The sequence below is a fragment of the Oryctolagus cuniculus genome, chromosome 10, assembly GCF_964237555.1.
Source record: "Oryctolagus cuniculus chromosome 10, mOryCun1.1, whole genome shotgun sequence".
Taxonomy (NCBI): Eukaryota; Metazoa; Chordata; class Mammalia; order Lagomorpha; family Leporidae; genus Oryctolagus; species Oryctolagus cuniculus.
The window spans coordinates 41,650,814-41,671,075 of NC_091441.1; the positions used below are offsets into that span (position 1 = coordinate 41,650,814).

Genomic DNA, 20,262 nt, shown 5'->3' on the forward strand with positions numbered 1-20,262 from the left:
CACACCCTAATAACTTAGAGTCGTAATGCTCCAGTCCAGATTGTTTTCTTTGTTATAGGTCTGTACTCGTATGTGCAGTTGCCTTCTTGTAGACATCCCACACATTTCTAACTCATTGTGTCTGATATTGCATTGATGATTTGCTTGCTTCTTGCCAAAAACTTGCTCCTCCTCTAGGTGTACAGCTCTCAGTGAATGGTAACTCCCTCTATCCAGGTGTCCACATATGAAATTAGGCATTGTCTTTAACTCTTTCTTCTTCACTTCCCATACTATGTAGTATGCATTCTCTGAGTTCCTTAGGTTTCTGTTCCTTCCAGTTACCATAATGTTTTTTTCCTGCATATTTGCAGTAGCTTCTACTGTTGTCTAATTCCTTTAGGAAACTATAGACAGTCACTGAGTTGATCATAACACATCCTTGCCTTTCAGTGGTTCTCATTTGTTGCAGAAGTCAAATCTGTAGTCTTGAGTGAGGCTTAAGATTTTCCTTCCTGGTACTGCTTACCCCTCCAGACTTGTGTCACATTTCTTCCACACACATTCTATAGTCATTAATTCAAGCTGACTGTACCTTTTGTAGTTCTTTCCACCTGAAGAGTTTTATTATAAATATTGCCTCTTCCTCAACTTTAACAAAATATGTATTGACTACCTACTGTGTACTGGCCCCAAGGTACAGTAATGAGTAAAACAAAAGTCTGTTCTGTGGAAGAACACACTCCAGTGGATGACACAGATGGTAACTAGATGGGTGAGAATATGTATTACAGAGTCAGATGACAGATGCTGTAAAGAAACATAAAGCATGGAAGGACCTGTAAGGTATGAAGGAGCTAAGTTACATGATAAAGATATAGAGAAAGATGAAGAATATGTAAAGAGAGGTAAAGAAAGACTTTTGTAGGAGGTATCATTTGAACAGAAACTCAAGTGAGAGATGAAATGAACCATTTGTAAGAGGAGAAGATGCTAGGCAAGAGGGAATACTTAACAGATGCATTGCAAAAGCTGTGCTGGGCATGTTTGCAAATCAACCAGAAGATCTGTTTGGGAGAAGATAGTAGGAAATGTGGACTGAGGTTGCCAGGAAGCAGAGCATATCCTTAAGGCCCAGGGTAGGGAGTTTGATTTCAATATTGTTATGATTGGTAGCTCTTGGAAAGATTGAGAACAGTATGATCGGATTTACATTAATAGGATGCTTTCTAGAGACCCAAGTGAGAGAGCAGAGGCTGAGAGATCAGTGACAAGACTTAACAAAAATCTAGGCAAGAGCTAATAACATCTTAGTCTATAGTGTTAATGATAAAGAAGAGATGGTTTCCAGTTTTTATATATCCAGTGTTGGGATCTCAGTGTAAGTATCAGTTCTTCAAGGATTCTTCCTGATCTCTCTTAAAATGGACTGGGCCTCTCTCTCTCTCCTTTGTACCATGTTCTCTCTTGTGGTACTTAAAACAGTTCTCTGTGTCAAAGACTTTTCCTTGATCAATACATACTTGCTGAGTCACTTGAAAAGTCACCAACTGGGGATCTCTCTTAGCCTGCTTAGCCCGCATTAGGTTAGGAACATCTTCTTTGTAACCGCTAATGACCAGTACTAAAACTTTAGCATTGCCGGCGCCGCGGCTCACTAGGCTAATCCTCCGCCTTGCGGCGCCGGCACACCGGGTTCTAGTCCCGGTCGGGGCGCCGGATTCTGTCCCGGTTGCCCCTCTTCCAGGCCAGCTCTCTGCTGTGGCCCGGGAGTGAAGTGGAGGATGGCCCAAGTCCTTGGGCCCTGCACCCCATGGGAGACCAGGATAAGTACCTGGCTCCTGCCATCGGATGAGCGCGGTGTGCCGGCCACAGCGTGCCTGCCGCGGTGGGCATTGGAGGGTGAACCAACAGCAAAGGAAGACCTTTCTCTCTGTCTCTCTCTCTCACTGTCCACTCTGCCTGTCAAAAAAATAAATAAATAGGCCGGCGCCGCGGCTCACTAGGCTAATCCTCCGCCTAGCGGCGCCGGCACACCGGGTTCTAGTCCCGGTCGGGGCGCCGGATTCTGTCCCGGTTGCCCCTCTTCCAGGCCAGCCCTCTGCTGTGGCCCGGGAGTGCAGTGGAGGATGGCCCAGGTGCTTGGGCCCTGCACCCCATGGGAGACCAGGAAAAGCACCTGGCTCCTGGCTCCTGGCTCCTGCCATCGGATCAGCGCGGTGCGCCGGCCGCAGTGCGCCGGCCGCGGCGGCCATTGGAGGGTGAACCAATGGCAAAGGAAAACCTTTCTCTCTCTCTCTCTTTCTCACTGTCCACTCTGCCTGTCAAAAAAATAAATAAATAAATAAATAATAAATAAATAAAAATAAAAAAATAAAAAAAACAAAACCTTTAGCATTGTATCTGCAATTTTTCTTTCATAAATGGTTAAAAGCTTTTTAAAGGAGTCTGGGAGTATATCTTGATCACTGAGGTTAATATATGTATTTTTTTTTCCTTTAGTGAAACTGATGAAAGTTGTAAGAAGCACCTCGGAAGAGTGTTATCTATTTGGGAAGAAAGGTCTGTTTATGAAAACGATGTATTAGAACAACTTAAACAAGCTCTGTGTGAGTATATAATTTTGATCACTTATCATGAGCTCTACTTAGTACATGTATTCTTCATTAAAACTTAAATGTTCTTCCAATTCAGATGGTGATAAGAAGCCTAGAAAGCGAACTTATGAACAGATAAAGGTGGATGAAAATGAAAACTGTTCATCTCTGGGGTCACCAAGTGAACCACCCCAGGTACAAGTTTTTATCTTTAAGAATTGCCTTACTTTTACTTTTTTAAAAAGATTTTATTTATTTATTTATTTATTTGAGAGGTAGAGTTATAGACAGTCAGAGGGAGAAACAAGAGAGAAAGGTCTTCCATCCACTGGTTCACTCCCCAAATGGCTGCAACAGCCGGCACTGAGCCGATTTGAAGCCAGGAGCCAGGAGCTTCTTCTATGTCTCCAATGTGGGTGCAGCGGCCCAAACACTTGGGCCATCTGCTGCTTTCCCAGGCTATAGCAGAGAGCTGTATTGGAAGAGGAGCAACTGGGACTTGAACTGGCGCCCATATGGGATGTGGGTGCTGCAGGTGGAGGATTAACCTTATACTGTGCCGCTGTGCCAGCCCCTACTTTTACTTTGAATGACTTCCAAGCTTTATTAATTTCAGTGTTTAAGTTCTATAAATTGATTTTTAAATTACAATTCTGGATGCCAGAAAGAAGCTACATAAATATTTGTTACTATGTGATGTTTGCTATGTTATAGGAGTTCACTTAAAAAAAATTCATTTTTAGAGATAAACAATGTTCCTTCAAATATTTTTGCTGTTAAACACATAAAAATGAATGTAAGTGACAACTGTGTTTTTATACAGTTCTGTGTAACTCTGAAAAGCCAGGCAATTCTATCTGTGGAAAAATAAGATAAATCGCAATCATTATCTTAACTCCCTTTATCTGCTCAGATTTATATGTTTTTTTTTTTTTTTTTTTAAGATTTATTTTATTTATTTGAAAGACAGTTACAGAGAGAGGTAGAGGCAGATAGAGAGGTCTTCCATCTGCTGGTTCACTCCCCAGATGGCCGCAACGGCCAGAGCTGCACCAATCCAAAGCTGGGAGCCAGGAGCTTCTTCTGAGTCTCCCACGTGGGTGCAGGGGCCTAAGGACTTGGACCATCTTCTGCTATCCCAAGCCATAGCAGAGAGCTGGATAGGAAGAGGAGTAGCTGAGACTAGAACTGGCGCCCATATGGTATGCTGGCGCTTCAGGCCAGGGCTTTACCCACTGTGCCACAGTGCCGGCCCCTATATGGTGTTTCTTAACCATTCAGTGAACTCTAAAAGATACTCCAAACAATTAAAAAAAAAAGATTTATTTATTTGAAAGGCAGGGTGACACAGAGAGAGAGAAGGGGAGAAAGCAACATATTCAGTGCTTCACTCCTCAAATAACTGCAACAGCTAGAGCTGAGCTAGGCCGAAGCCAGGAGCCAGGAATCTCCATCCTGGTCTATCATGTTGGCAGGGATCCAAGTTCCTGAGCCATCTTCCACTGCCTTCTCAGGCTCATTAGCAGAAAGCTGGATTGGAAGTAGAGCACTGCTCTGATAGGGTATTCTGGTGTTGGAGGCAGCTGCTTAACCCACTGTGTCACAATACTACCCCTCATTTTGAACCTTCAGTTAAGTAGGCATTGAGACTTTAAGTTCCTCCTTCTGTGTTTCAGCCATATAGGAGAGAGCTGGATTGGAAGTAGAGCAGCCGGGACTTGAACTGGCGCCCATATGGGATGTAGGCACTGCAGGTGGCGGCACTACCCGCTATGCCACAGTGTCCCCCTTTCCTCCCTGCCTTTCAAATAAATAAAAATAAACATTCCGGGGGGAGGGGTAAAAAAGAACTCAGAGTGCTCCATGGAAGGTAGAAGACTATTCCCAAAGTCACTAGGAAACCAAAATTTGCTGCGTGAAAGAAACTTGAAAGAGAGATATAATTAGTTACTCCCAGAACTGTTGGTGTATATTGGGCTTGGTACCAGAAATGTAGAAAGAATTGGACCAAGGCTCAGCTGCGCCAGGCTACCAGTTGGCTTGGCGACAGGAATGCTGAAGGTCACTGGTTACTGTGGACAGGAGTTTGAAAAGTACTAAGAGCATAGTGTTTGGAACAGCCAAACACTAACATTTGTATCTGTACCTATTTGGTACATTCATTTTATGCTAAGTGCTTGTTTTCAAAAGAAAGTTATACCTGAGTCCTAGGTATAGATTCTTTCCCCCCCCTTAAGATTTATTTATTTATTTATTTGTAAAGCAGAGTTAGAGAAACAAAGATCTTCCATCCACTGGTTCACTCCCTAAATGACCACACAGCAGGGCCATGCCAGGTCAGAGCCAGGAGCTTTTTCCAGGTCTGCGATGTGGGTACAGGGGCCCAAGTGGTCGGGCCATCTTCCATTGCCTTCCCAGGAACATTAGCAGGGAGCTGGATCAGAAATGGAGGAGCCGGAACTGAAGCTGGCACCCATGAGGGATGCCTTTGCTGCAGGAGGTAGCCCAGCCTGCTGAGCCACAATGTTGGCCTCAAGTGTAGGATCTTTCCCTTACCACTCCTCCTGGATGAAAGGGTAACCACAGTTTCACTGTTTTCCCCCAGCACTCCTCATAAAGAATTATTCTACATCTGTTGTACCACACAGCATATTTTAAACACTGACATATCACTCCTTAATAAGATAAAGTCAAGATATACTGTCACTTAGTCTTCAAACATTATTGCACTTAATTTTAACTTTCATAGTTTGGCAAAGCATTCATGAAGTTATCTATAGACGAGTTCTAATAGAAAAAGGACACCTGTAAGCAGGCATGACTGTCCTAAATTACTTATTAGGTGTGAATTTTACAAACATTATTTATATTAGCAGTAGCAGTAGAACTGGAGGGTATTATGGTGCCTGCAGGCTGCAGAGTGACAGCCCCCGTTCCGAGGCCGCTGCCATTGCAGCCTGCAGATGTCAGCCCACATGTTTCCCTGTGCTTATGGACTGGTTTGGTGATCTGCTGGCTGTCAGGATTTCTTCTGATACCTTTATGGCATGGATTAATGAGGATAACCTCAAAAGAATTTGTACATGGAATCTCCACTAACCCAATAAGAATTCAGGACTCTCAGAGCTCCATACTGGCAACCAGCTCGTTCCTCGGCAGCAGACTGAAGGCTTTTACAAACTAGTGGTTAACACCATAATTGACAGGGTTGCTCTAAGTTGTAAAACCCTTAGGAACTGAGTGCTTGTGGCCACCGCAGCACACATGGATTCTGTGTATGAGGTAAACTTGCTTGGCCTTTTTCCCAGTCTGCAAACCTTGTCAGGATGGGTGGGGCAGGGTGCTCTACGGAGCTCCGAGAGGTGGCAGTACTGCCAGCAGTAGACCATTAGGAGAAAACACAGTACAACATCGGACTGCTTTTTTATCCATTGCTCATGGATGTACTTGTATGCATCCATCCTGGCTTACTTCTGATGGCTGCTGGTAGATGGGAAGCAAACAGCTGCACTTTTTTTAAGAGTGCCAATTTTGAGTAACCATCTTAACTCTTCTCTAGTATTAGTTTTCTTTCTTTCTTCCTTTTTTTTGAGATTATTTTATTTGAAAGAGTCACACAGAGAGAGAAGGAGAGGCAGAGAGAGAGGTCTTCTATCTGCTGATTCACTCCCTAGTTGGCTACAATGGCCAGAGCTGAGCTGATCCAAAGCCAGGAGCCAGGAGCTTCTTCCAGGGGTCCATCTTCCAGGGCCGTCTTCTACTGCTTTCCCACGCCATGGCAGAGAGCTAGATTGGAAGTGGAGCAGCCGGGTCTCAAACAGGCACTCATATGGGAAGCTGGCACTGCAGGTGGCGGCTTTACCTGCTATGCCACAGCGCCGACCCGACCCCTAGTATTAGTTTTGATATTGCTTTTTTTTTTTTTTTTTAAAGCATTTCTTTATTTGAAAGGCAAAGTGGCAGAGAGAGGGAGATTGAGAGAGAGATTCATCTTCAATGTTCAGGCTCACTCTCCAAATGGCTGCAGCAGCCAGGGCTGAGTCAGGCTGAAGCCAGGAACCAGGAACTTCATCCCAGTCTCCCATGTGGGTAGCAGGGACTCAAATAACTGAGTTAGTCATCTACTGCTTCCTGGGTGCACTAGCAGGGGGCTGGATTGGAACTGGAGTAACTAATACTCAAAATTGGCACTCTGATATGGGATTTTTTGTTGTTGTTGTTGTTGTTGTTGTTGTTGTTGTTGTTTTTAGACAGGCAGAGTGGACAGAGAGAAAGGTCTTCCTTTACCGTTGGTTCACCCTTCAATGGCCACTGCGGCTGGCGCACTGCAGCCGGCGCACTGCCCTGTTCCGAAGCCAGGAGCCAGGTGCTTCTCCTGGTCTCCCATGTGGGTGCAGGGCCCAAGCACTTGGGCCATCCTCCACTGCACTCCCAGGTCACAGCAGAGAGCTGACCTGGAAGAGGGGCAACCGGGACAGAATCCGGCGCCCCGACCGGGACTAGAACCTGGTGTGCTGGCGCCACAGGCGGAGGATTAGCCTATTGAGCTGGGGCGCCGGCAGCTTTTTTGTTTTATGACAACGATTTTCAGATTATTTGTGCTACTTAATTTTCGATGGTTCAGCTTTGTAGTTTCCATGTTTTTTGTATAACTTTTTTTATGAGATTGACTAAAGTCTCTGTCTCTGGATCTAGTTGAACTCCTGTCATTGTCTAGTAAGACGTCATAGGCTAGTGTTTTTTCAGACAACCTTGCTTTCTTATCTTATCATTGGTCTGCATTGGGAACTTAAAATTAACTTGTGTAGGAACACATAGGTGTGATAAAATCAGGCTGTAGTTAAATTCATTGTCAAGACCATGAAGCCAGATTTCTCCTTAAATTTTAGAAATTTCTAAGACTTCTTAAAATGTTTTATGTCAGTTGAAGCACTGTGAGAAACAAGGTTCCTGATTAATTATGATTGTCCTTAAGTCCTCTTCCATTATTGAAGTGATACATTTTGTAACGAAATTATTTTTTAAAAATATTGAGGTCTTAAACACATTTCCTAAAAACACTTAGAAAGTAGGCGTTTGGCCTGGCAGTTAAGACATCTGCATCCCATGTTGGAATAACTGGGTTCAAGTCCTGGCTTGCTTCTGATCCCAGCTTCTTGCTAATGCAGATGCTAGGAGGTAGCAGGTAATGGCTCAAGTAACTGACTTCCTGACACCTATTTGAAAGTCCTGGATTGAGTTTCCATCTCCCAGCTTCTGCCTAGCCCAGCCCAACCGTGGCCTGCACCAGTGAATGGAGCTTTCTCCATCTCTGCTTCTCAAAGAGTAATTAAAACACACTTTTCTTACTGGGTTTATTCATTCTTAATACATTTAATGGTTTATTATATGCTAGATTCCAATGATAGCGTTTGTTTAAGGGATTGTCTTCAAGGAATGTTAGCAACTGGCTGTCAATGTCATCTTACTGTATATATAGAATTAGTACTATCCTGTTTAAAATATATATTTAATTTTCTGGTGCCCTTTCTAGTCTTAGAAATTAAAAAAAGTTAAAAAAAAATGAGATGGGAATAGAAACTAGAAAAAAAGAAAATTTCATTGCTTTTTCTTTGGATAATTTTATAGATATTATGAGTTATGAAATCATCAGCCAAGAATTGTCCTTTTTTTATTTTATTTTTTTTTAAGGGAGAGGGTTTATTGGGGAAAACTCAGCAGACCGGAGGGAAGGGGCGAAGAGGGAAAAAGAGAGAGAGAAGAGGAGAGGGGAGTGAGAGAGAGAAGAGGAGCATAGAGTACAGAGAGAGTGAGAGTGGGCAAGAGAGAGCGAGGAGAGAATAGAGAGCAGGAGAGATGAAAGAAGCCAAGAAAAGAAGAATTGTCCTTCTCTCCTAATTATAGTTGCATGGAAATAGTGTAACTAAAATAGTCTCATGATAAAATTATTTATATACCTGCTAGATAATATTAGCATATATATAAAATTTTTAAATATTTTAATGATCTTATTAAGAAATTATACTGTAGAGGTCAGCACTGTGGCATAGTAGGTTATGCCTCTGCCTGTGTGCCAGCATCCCATATGGGCATCAGTTCGAGTCCTGGCTGCTCTACTTCTGATCTGGCTCCCTGCTGATGGCCTGGGAAAGCAGTGGAAGATGGCCCAACTGCTTGGGCCACTGTACCCATATAGGAGATCTGAAAGAAGCTCCTGGCTCCTAGCTTCGGATTGCCCAGCTCCAGCCATTGTGGCCATCTGGGGAGTGAACCAGCAGATTGAAGACCTCTCTTTCCGTTTCTCCCTCTCTCTGTAACTCTGCCTCTCAAATAAGTAAATCTTAAAAAAGAAACTGTATTATAGTTGAAGATACTGTGTTTGAGCATATTCCAAAACTTCATTTTTGTGTGTGTGTGTGTATATGTGTATTTCAAAGATTTGTTTATTTATTTGAAAGAGTCAGAGCTTATGTCCACTAGTCACTCCCCAGATGGCTGCATTGGCCAGGACTGGGCAAAGGTGAAGTCAAGAGCTTCTTCTAGGCCCTCCAAGTGGGTAGCAGGGGCCCAAAGACTTGGGCCCATCTTCTTCGGCTTTCCCCAGGCCAATAGCAGGGAGCTGAATCAGAAGTTGAGCAGCCAGGACAAGAAATGGTGCCCATATGGGATGCTGGTGCTGCAAGGCGGTAGCTTTACCTGCTAAATCACAGTACTGGCCCTCCTCTTGTGTTTTGAATAAGTTTAGAAATAGAATCTGAGAGACTCTGCTGTGTTGTAATAATTGATTTGTGTTCCCTTTCACCACTGTCCAATATAATATTTAAAAAAGATATGTGCTTAGATAATATTAGTGAATATATCATATGAAACTTGTGCTCTATAGATTTGAAGTTGTAATTTACTTTATTACTCTTACACATTTGTCATATGAATCAATTCTTTACCCTAGTTTAGTAGTCAAATAATTGTTTTTAGACAAATTGCCTAGGGGCTGGCACTGTGGCATAACAGTTAAAGTCGCTGCCTGCAGTGTTGGCATCCCATATGGATACTGGTTCATATCCCAGCTGCTCCACTTCTGATGCAGCTCTCTGTCATGGCCTGGGAAAGCAGTAGAAGATGGCTCAACTCCTTGGGCCCCTGCACCCACTTGGGAGATGGAGGAAGCTCCTGGCTCCTAGCTTTGGATCAGCGCAGCTCTGGCCATTGCAGCCAACTGGGGAGTGAACCAAAGGATGAAAGACCTCTCTCTTTGCCTCTCTTCTCTCTGTAACTCTGACTGTCAAGCAAAATAAATCTTAAAAAAAAAAAATTGCCTTTACTCTTCAGGATCTCTCCTGGTTGTTTATATTTTCAGCACCTAACATAGTCTAGCTTCTTTTTCTTTTTTTCTTTATTTGAAAGTTAGAGCTACACAGAGAGAGGAGAGGCAGAGAGAGAGAAAGGTCTTCCATCTGTTGGTTCATTTACCAGTTAGCCTCAACATCCAGAGCTGAGCCCATCTGAAGCCAGGAGCCAGGAGCCTCCTCCAGATCTCCCACTTGGGCACAGTGGCCCAAGGACTTGGCCCATCTTCTACTGCCTTCCTAGGCCACAGCAGAGAGTTGCATCAGAAGTGGAGCAGCTGGGACTCGAACTGACGTCCACATGGGATACCGGCACTGCATGCAGTGGCTTTACCCACTATGTCACAGCTCCAGCACCCCCCTCCCCTAATTTTTTATACTAGATTGTTAAACCAACCACATTTATTTGTTACATAAACAGGATGCTCTTCATTCCTTTTTCTTAATATATGAAAGAAATGGATTGTTCTAAAAAGAAATTAATAGAACTAGCCCATAAATTTCAACTCTCATGGTTGTTTGAGCCTCATTTATTTTGATTCTAAAGTTGTATAACTTTTTAGACTCTAGATCTCGTTAGAGCATTACAAGATCTGGAAAATGCAGCTTCAGGTGATGCAGCAGTTCATCAGAGGATAGCTTCTTTGCCTGTTGAAGTCCAAGAAGTATCCCTGCTAGACAAAATAACAGGTAATAAAAGGTCACCTGAAACTTTTCTGGGAGTGGGGGCAAGGGAATAGCAAATGTCGTTGTTTTTGTTATGTAATAATTTTATTATCTTGTGCTTTTCTTAGATAAAGAATCTGGAGAAAGGCTTTCTAAAATGGTAGAGGATGCTTGTATGTTGCTGGCAGATTACAATGGCAGATTGGCGGCAGAAATAGATGATAGGAAGCAACTCACTCGAATGTTAACAGATTTTCTTCGCTGTCAAAAGGAAGCCCTTGCAGAGAAAGAGCAAAAATTGGAAGTGCGTAACCTTTTCCTTCTTTAGTGCTTATTTAATTTACTTTTTGGAAGGAATTTTGAAATACCTTAATGTGCCTATACATCTTGCATTTTTTGAACAGGGATATTTTTTAGGCAGTGACCCAGGTAAGCATGTCCTTGCATTAATGGAGTTCCTTCATCTTGAACCAAATCAACCTAATAAGTAAATTTAAAAATTTGGAATGAGCCAAGTTGGTTGCATTTTAAAATTATTCATGTGAAATTCCACACAATATTAATTTATCTTGTCACTTCAAACCCTTGTCTTTAAGCACAAAAATAATAGAAAAAATAGCAGTTAGCATCAAGTCTTGTGTTAACTGCAGTAAATTGTAGTTGGATTTACTTAATTTCTGTTCTGAGTACATGCAGTGTTTTAGGTGTGTCATTAACTCTTCACTTTACTCCCTTGTTCCACCCCTTGATTCTGGTGCATGACATATTTCCAGCTCATACTCTTAGGTAGAAAATCATGAATCCTTCAAATGGAATAATGATTGATTATGTTGATGAGAAGTCTTGGGATGCAGGAGATAATAAAAAGAAACATTTTCATATTTCCTTGAGCAGAAATGCCATTGTTTGGATAGATGAGTCAGATTTGGTTTCATGTAAAAGAATCTTTCCTTTCACCAGTTCTTATTTTAATTCTTTATTCTGTGGCAATTTCTTTCTAATAGTGTATAGGAGAACTTTTTGTTTGGATCCCTCTTTTAACAGTTGCTTCACTGTACATTTGTATGTTTTCATGGTACTGTCTCTATTCTATTAAGTTGCCTTTATTTATTAGTGTTTTTAATTCTCTGTTCAGCAGTATCTAATTGTGCCCCAAATGGTGCTTAGACTGGATTGCCATTGCTGCTTGTGAAAGCAGCAGTCTCACCCCAAATTCCCAGTTCTCAGTATGCCCTCCTGTACTCACATAAACACCTAGAGGATAGTTGTTAGCACTTTGCTTCACTTTAAACATTTTACCCACTTCTACATGGGAAGGGAGAGTTGGAATTTTTTAAGAAAAGGTTTGATAGTTGATTTAGCTATTTTTGATTTTATGATGGAACTTCAGTCTTAAACATATTTTTGTTTTGTTGTCTGCAGAACTAAGGGTGAGTAATGTCATAAAACTTTTGTCTTTAGTCTTCTGGTATGGTTTCTTTAACTTCTATCGAGCTTCTGTTGCAGATATTGGACATGGGAGTATCTTCTAATGATGTCATCACCATTAGCATATTCTTCCTGCTAAAAATAAATATCAAACTCCAAAGTCTGTATTGTCTCATGTTTTTGAAAATTCAAGAGAAGACTGAAACTTTGTTATTCTGCCTTATTCTGCTTTGTCACTTATGTTGATCATAATCACCAATTACAAAAGTGGAATTTGCTTGAAATTTAAGTGTAGAAAATAGATACCACCCCCTCAGCAACCCTTATTTTCCCAGTGTTTTCCAGTCAGGATTTCATAGTAGATAGCTGTAGGTAGTGAGGCTGACAGTAGTAATGGCAACATTTACCACACATCAAGTACTCTTCTAGGCACTTCACATAATCAGCCCAAATCCTCTACAACAAAATGTATTATTATCCACATTTTATGGATAAGGAATCAAGGCACAGAAAGATTGAATAGCTGGCCCAAGGTCACAAAAAGCTAGTGAATTGTTTAGAAGCAAGGGACTCTGCTTCCCTTAGGGGATCTGGTGTCACTGGCAACTGCTTTACTCGCTACTCCACAATGCTGGTCAATTATAACTTTTTGTATTTTTTGAGGAAGCTACTATTAAAGCATTTTTAAAAAATGAAATCAGAGGTATTTAATGATTTTTGAGGCTTCTGACTAATTTAGTTATTAAGCATAGCAAAATGACTTAATAAATTCAATGTATATTTATAAAATCTACTTCATGGATTGTTGTGGGAATGATTTTACCTCAGAAGTTTTGAAAATACTACAAAAACTATTGTTCACTTAGCTTATTATCTTACGTGAGTAGGAGTTTTAAAGTGACCTTCTTTTTATATTTTTGGAGAGGGGCACTATAGAAATGAGAAATTGTTTGGTATTCAGTGATGAGTGTGATGGTGAGAGATTGGCTCCATTATGTTGTTTGAATTTATGACACTATTTTGCGCATTAGAGGAACTATATAGAACATCCTGGTGATGCAAGTTAATGTCCTTATGCAGATTTGCAGGGCTGATTGTCAGCAGGATGTGGCTGGATCAAAGGGAATGCATATTCAGCTGTTGATAGTATACTCAGACTCTGCAAAATGATCTGCCTTTTCCTTAAAGTACAAATGTACCTTCTGCTATATGACATCACTTAACACTGACCATGTGGTAGTCTTTATTTTTCCATATGTGATACTTGTTGGCTCAGTTTGATTATCTCTTAAAAGTACTTACTAGGCATTTCATTTTTCCTACATTTCCCCATATCTTTTTTTTTTGACAGGCAGAGTGGACAGTGAGAGAGAGAGACAGAGAGAAAGGTCTTCCTTTTGCCGTTGGTTCACCCTCCAATGGCCGCCGTGGCCGGCGCGCTGCGGCCGGCGCACCGCGCTGATCCGATGGCAGGAGCCAGGAGCCAGGTGCTTTTCCTGGTCTCCCATGGGGTGCAGGGCCCAAGCACCTGGGCCATCCTCCACTGCACTCCCGGGCCACAGCAGAGGGCTGGCCTGGAAGAGGGGCCACCGGGACAGAATCCGGCGCCCCGACCGGGACTAGAACCCGGTGTGCCGGCGCCGCTAGGCGGAGGATTAGCCTAGTGAGCCGCGGCGCCGGCTCCCCATATCCTTTGACCACTTTTCTGTTTGGCGCTGATTTTATTACTCAATATTTATCTTTGCCTTTATAAATTCTGAGCTTTCTCGATATACTTAACATGACCTTAATTCATAGAACTATAGAACTATAGTTCATAGAACATAGAACTCTAAAATGTTCTATGTTCTGTGTTTTTATAGTTTTCTGTTAATTTTATTCATTGGCATTTTTAATTTAAGTATTATGATACAGTGATCTAACTAATTGAAAGCGATAGCAAAATGTTCTTTCATAATTTATTGATAATTGATGACTGTTGATGTGAAATGCCATTTTTGCGTTCTTAATTCCTGTGTATGCATAGGAATGTAGTGCCTTTCTATTCTACTGGCCCATTAGTCTCCCTGCCTTTACATAGATTTTGATATTTATTACTTTTTAGTATTGTTCATGTTTATAATTTTAGTTAGAATTATAGTGTGCATGAGTTTGTTTTTTTTCTCCCATTTACTTATGTATTTTGCCATCATGTTTCATATTTTAAACAACTTTTATATAATTGAAAGAGATTTCTCATGCATCGGTTCAGTCTCCAAATGCCCACAGTGGCCTGGATCAGGGCTGAAGCCAGAAGTTGGGAACACAGTTCAGGGCCCCTGTGTGGGTTGCAGGGGCCCCATTACTTGAGCTATCACCACTGCCTCCCAGGCTCTGCCTTACCAGGAAGCTAGAATCAGGAGCAGAGCTGGGAATTGAATCCAACGTTTTAACTGATCTTTTAACTGCTAGGCCATGCCCTATGCTTAATATTTTAAATGAAAACTTTGTGTTGGTGGTTGATTTGTCGGATTACAAATTTTATTCAAGGACATAGTGATAACGATGTGAAAAACTTAGGCAGTCACGGGCTGGCGCCGCGGCTCACTTGGCTAATCCTCCACCTGTGGTGCCAGCACCCCGGGTTCTAGTCCTGGTCGGGGCGCCGGATTCTGTCCCGGTTGCTCCTCTTCCAGTCCAGCTCTCTGTTGTGGCCCGGGAGTGCAGTGGAGGATGGCCCAAGTACTTGGGCCCTGCACCTGCATGGAGACCAGGAGGAAGCACCTGGCTTCGGATTGATGCAGCCCGCCAGCCATAGTGGCCATTTGGGGGGGTGAACCAATGGAAGGAAGACCTTTCTCTGTCTCTGTCTCTCTCTCTCTCTGTCTCTGCCTGTCAAAAAAAAAAAAAGTTATGCAGTCTTTCATTTGGATTCAGTTTTTTTTAACTTTTTTAATAACACTAAGTTTGAGTCATTTATTTGATTTAAATTTAAAAGTAATCTGATGAGATGGTGCTGAAAAAAATACTTGTGTACTAGTTTCTTAATGGTTTTATACAGGCTGAGCATCCTTTCTTAAATATATATAGTAATACATTTTTATATGTATATATATATAAATATATATGTGGTGTTTATTTTCCATCAACCTCATTTCCATGTTTGCTTCAGAGATCACAAAGAGTAGCTTCAGACCATTCAGTGGTTGTTCCCATCCACTTGGCCTGAGCAGTAGGAGCTGCAGACCAGTCTTCAGTGGGCTGAGCACTCTAATCTTCAGTAAGGAACTGCTGAATAGGTACAGAGAGCACTAGGCTGAGCATCCTTAATTAGAAAACCTCAAATTTGAAGCTTTTTTGGGTCTGATGACTTTAAGAAAGTTTTGGGTGTTGGATTTTCAGATTAAAAATACTCAACCAACAAAGTCTATGTGTATTGCAAAATCAGGAAAATTGTGAAATTGAGAACATTAATGATCCCAAATATTTTGGATAAGGGTATTCAACCTCTGTTAGTTTTTGAGGTTCTATTTATGGTTGTCCAAAGTTTTTGTGGTGAATTCTTCCAGTTTTTTTCTTTTTTAAAGATTTATTTATTTGAAAGTCAGAGTTACGCAGAGAGAGAGGAAAGGCAGAGAGGGAGAGAGAGGTCTTCCATCCACTGGTTCACTCCCCAATTGGCTGCAGCAGCCGGAGCTGCACCGATCTGAAGCCAGGAGCCTGGAGTTTCTTCCTGGTCTCCCATGCGGGTTCAGGGACCCAAGGACTTGGGCCATCTTTTACTGCTTTCCCAGGCCATACCAGAGAGCTGGATTGGAAGTGGAGCAGCCAGGACTTGAACCGGCATGTGGGATGCTGGCACAGCAAGCAGCAGCTTTACGCCACAGCACTGGCTCCCATCCAGTTTTTTTCAGGACTCATGTAACTGCTTATCCAATGTTGACTATTCAAAAATTCTATTTTAATCATAAGAGAAAAGTTATAAAAGCAGAAGACAGCCCTGTTTTGGTGTTTTGGCACGTTACCATCCTTGTTTTCATGTAAGGTACTTGTGTTATGGCTGTGCATCTTAGTATGACACTGTTTTCCCTTTTTTTTTTTTTTAAGATTTATTTATTTGAAAGACAGAGAGAGAGGTAGAGGCAGAGAGAGAGAGGTTTTCCATCTGCTGGTTTACTCCCCCAGATGGCTGCAACGGCTGGAGCTGCACCAATCCGAAGCCAGGAGCCAGGAGCTTCTGGGTCTCCCATGTGGGTGCAGGGGCCCAAGCACTTGGGTCATCCTCCACTGCTTTCCCAGGCCATAGCAGAGAGCTGGATTGGAAGAGGAACAGCCTGGACTGGAACCAGTGCCCATGTGGGATGCCAATGCGTCAGGCCAGGGCTTTAACCCGCTGCGCCACAGCGCTGCCCCATTTTTTCCTTTTGAATGTATGAATTGTCATAACTATTCTTTATGATTGTTTTCCTTGCTTTTGATACTACAAAAATATTTGAAAACATTATTAATTATTTAGTCGTATACATTGTTGTTTTTCAAGATGAAATTGCTAACTCATGGTAAAGCTTTGATACTGGTTACCAGTTTGATGTTTAGTAAGTTTTTAATGAGTCATTATCTTCTGTCTGAGCCATTCTTTTTCTCAGAGAAAAACATGAGATTTGTCAAGTAGATAACAGGGGGCATCTGTTGTCAAAGCAGTGCTGTACCTCTTCCCTCTGTGATTTGGGTCCCTCCACACAGATGTCTTGTTCATCTTCTTAATCTCCTATCTTTATTGAATAATGGTTTTAACAGGTTTGTGTAGGGATTTTTCAGTTGATTCTTATTGTTAACCTTTAAGATTCTCGATTTTGTTTTGGGGAGCTTGGCATCTCAAAGTCCTGAGCCTATCCTGAGTTCCTCTGATTTTTGCTTCATCTTCTACTCTTGCAGGTTTTTCTGTTTCTCAGAATTTCTTGACTTCTATGAACTGTGGTTTTTTTCTTCATGGGTTTCTGCCTTTGTTTGTTGCTATTTTAGTGGATTTTGGGAGAAAGCAGATAAATATGAGTTCCACCTGTCGTATAAATGGAAGACTTACTATGTCTTGTTAACGATAACTATAATCTATGTGTTTAATAACTGCTGCAAACCACCCTTTTGTAGGTGGATGTCATGAGTTGCCTCTATTGTTAATAGCTGAGCTTCCTGCTCCCTTTTATAATTCCCTGTAACACTGAAATGTCATGGGCCTTTTCTTTTTTAAAGTTTATTTTGGGAGCCAGCATTGTGGTGTAGTGGGTAAAGATACTGCCTGCAGCACCAGCATCCCTTGTGGGCGTTTTAAAGTTTATTTTGGGAGCCAGCATTGTGGTGTAGTGGGTAAAGATACTGCCTGCAGCACCAGCATCCCTTGTGGGCGCCGGTTTGAGACCTTGCTACTCCACTTCGGATCCAGCTCTCTGTTGCAACCTGGACAAGCAGTGGAAGACAGCCCAAGTGCTTGGGCCCCTGCACCCATGTGAGAGACCCAGAAATGCCAGTGTTGCAAGTACCAGCTTAACCCCTCGCACCACAGTGCTGGCCCCTCTCAGATCTTTTGCTATTAAGTCAGGTCCTATTTCACCGCTGTTTAAAACGCTCCGTTGCTTCTCTTGATGCTTTTGAATTTTATTTTAAACTGGTCCATGGCCCGTGGGATTCCTGGTTGTGAGTCTCCTCTTGGGCCCCACTTATATCAAATCTCTGGCTTCCATTTTGTTCTGCAGCAATGGAACCAAATTCACTTCAGAGTGTTTAGTCACTCTTACAGATTGGAATGTTCTTGCTCTGATCCTTTCTCATTCAGGTTCATGTTGCTGAGTCATCTCTTCACATAGTCCTCTTTCACTTTTGGTTGGTTTCACCTGTCCTTTCTTCTGCTTCCTCTTCCATATTACATTGTCATTTTGGTTTTTTGTTTGTTTTTCCTTTCCAGTACTTAGTCACTAGATGAAAAATGTAAAACTTTGTATTCTTAGTAGTTATCCTATGCTCTGAAACTTACAAATGTGAGTTCCAAGAGATGAAGAACTTCATTTTACTTTTCTTGTTTGTTTCTGTAGCCTCAGTACCTTTCCTCTGGTAGGCATTCAGGGGTTTATGTTGAATAATATTAGGGCTTCAACAGATAGATGAATGAGTGAATTCCTCCACAAATGTAATCTGCAGGAGGTACATAATATTTGTGGGTTTTTTTTTTTAAGATGTATGTATTTGTTTGAAATGCAGCATTACAAAGAGAGAGCTTCCATCCACTAGTTCACTCTCCAGATGGCTGCAATGGCCGGAGCTGGCAGATTAAAGCCAGGAGTCTGGAGCCAGGAGCTTTTCCAGGTCTCTCACAGTAGTTCAGGGGTCCAAGCACTTGGACCATCATTTGCATATTAGCAGGGAGCTTGGATCAGAAGTGGAGCAGCCAGGACTTGAATGGAATTCTGCAGGTGGTGGCTTTATCTGGTACACCACAGCACTGGCCCCTATGTTTGTGTTTTAAATTTGTTTGTAATTAAATAAAAATACTTTAAAGGGGTAATTGAATTAGATACTTTTATTTATATTTGTTTATTTATTTGAAAGGCAGAGAGACAGGGATTTTTTTTATCAAATGCTTTACTCCCAAAATGACCACAGCAGCCGTGCCTGCTGCAGGCTGAAGCCAGGAGCCTGGATCTCAATCCAGATTTCCCACGTAGGTGGCAGGAACCCAACGGTATTTGAGCTGTCAACCTGTTTGCTCCTTGAGTGTGCATTTGCAGGAAATTGGAATTGGAAGCAGAGCCAGGACATGAACCCAGCCACTGTGATATAGGATGCAGGCTGCACATGTGGCATATTAACTCCTGTGCCAGGCACTCACTCCTAAAATGTGTGTGTGTGTATTTGTAAATATTTGAGACCTGAGTGAGAGAGGTTGAGATCTTTCATCCACTGATTCTACAACAGCCAAGAACTCCGAGCCAAGAACTCCTTCTGGGTCTCCCAGTTGGGTGCTAGGAACTCCAGTGCTTGGGCTGTCACCTACTCCTTTCCCAGTTGCGTTAGCAAGGAGCTGGATTGGAGTAGTAGCCAGGACTTTAACCAGCACTCCTGACAAGGAATACAGTGTCTGAGGTGGCAGCTTAACCTGTGCCACAGTGCCAGCCCCCAAAATGATCCAAAGATACTTGAGGTTTGTATTCAGCACAAGTAATTTTTAACTCAGTCCAATATTGTAGCTACTCCTCCATCTGAGGCTACTTCAGGACACCAAGTGGGTGGCTGAAACTGCAGATGGTACCAAACCTGTATATACTGTGTGTTTTTCCTGGATGTACATAGCTGTAAGAAGTTTAGTTTATAGGTTGGTGATTAACAGTAGCTAACGGCCAGTTAACCTGCTACCCACAACACCAGTATCAAATGTGGGCACTAGCTCCAGTCCTGGCTGCTCCACTTCTAGTCCAGCTCCTTGCTAATGCTCCTGGGAAAAAAGTGGAAGATGACCCAATTGCTTGGGCCCCTGACACCCACTTGGGAGACCCAAATGGAGTTCCAGGTTCCTGGAATCGTCCTGGCCCACCCCTGGCCATTGTGGCCATTTGGGAAGTGAACCAGCAGATGGATTATTTCTCTCTCTCCCTCTAACTCTGCCTTTCAAATTAAATAAGTAAATAAATAATCTTTTAAATATGAAAAAAAAAATACCTGAGTATGGTCAGTCTCCTACCCACCCTGCTCCTTCCTTGCTTCCCTGTCCTTTTTTCCAAATATCTTAATTCCTCATTGCACCGTAATAATATTTTTGGATCACAGTGACCAAGGATAGCAAACAGTGGATTGGTGGGAGCACCCACTGTTCTTAAACACAATATGGGCTATGAATTTAGCACACTATCTAGAACTGTAGGTGAGGGGTTTTTGTTGTTTAAGATGTATTTGTTTGAAAGGTAGAGTTGAGTTGGAGAGGGAGAGAGACAGGGAAATCTTCCATCCACTGGTTCATTCCCCAGATGGCCACAATGGTTGTAGCTTGGCCAGACTGAAGCGAGGAGCTTCTGGGTCTCCCACATGGGTGCAGGGGTCCAAGCACTTGGGGCATCTTCTGCTGCTTTCCCAGGTGCGTTAGTAGGGAGCTGGATCATAAGTGGAACAGCCGGGAATCAATCTGGCACCCATATGGGATGTCACTGCTGCAGGCAGGGGCTTACCCTGTTAAGCCACAGTACTGACTCTATTTTATTTTATTTCTTTTTAAGATATATTTA

At 42.3% G+C, this 20,262-nt stretch overlaps 1 protein-coding gene across 3 annotated transcripts in view; it reads left to right on the plus strand.

The window, feature by feature from the left end:
• Nucleotides 1-20,262, plus strand: part of RPRD1A (regulation of nuclear pre-mRNA domain containing 1A) — an 87,704-nt gene that overhangs the window by 37,212 nt on the left and 30,230 nt on the right. Inside the window, exons 3-7 of one of the 3 annotated variants that reach the window (XM_017344111.3) lie at nt 2,482-2,588; nt 2,674-2,771; nt 10,486-10,612; nt 10,717-10,892; nt 12,095-12,374. In XM_017344111.3, the coding sequence (XP_017199600.2) occupies nt 2,482-2,588; nt 2,674-2,771; nt 10,486-10,612; nt 10,717-10,892; nt 12,095-12,262 (676 nt within the window). In that variant the 3' untranslated portion in view covers nt 12,263-12,374. Of the gene's footprint in view, nt 1-2,481; nt 2,589-2,673; nt 2,772-10,485; nt 10,613-10,716; nt 10,893-10,992; nt 12,375-20,262 lie in introns of those variants that run through there. The other 2 variants (XM_051851991.2, XM_002713499.5) reach the window with 2 other exon arrangements.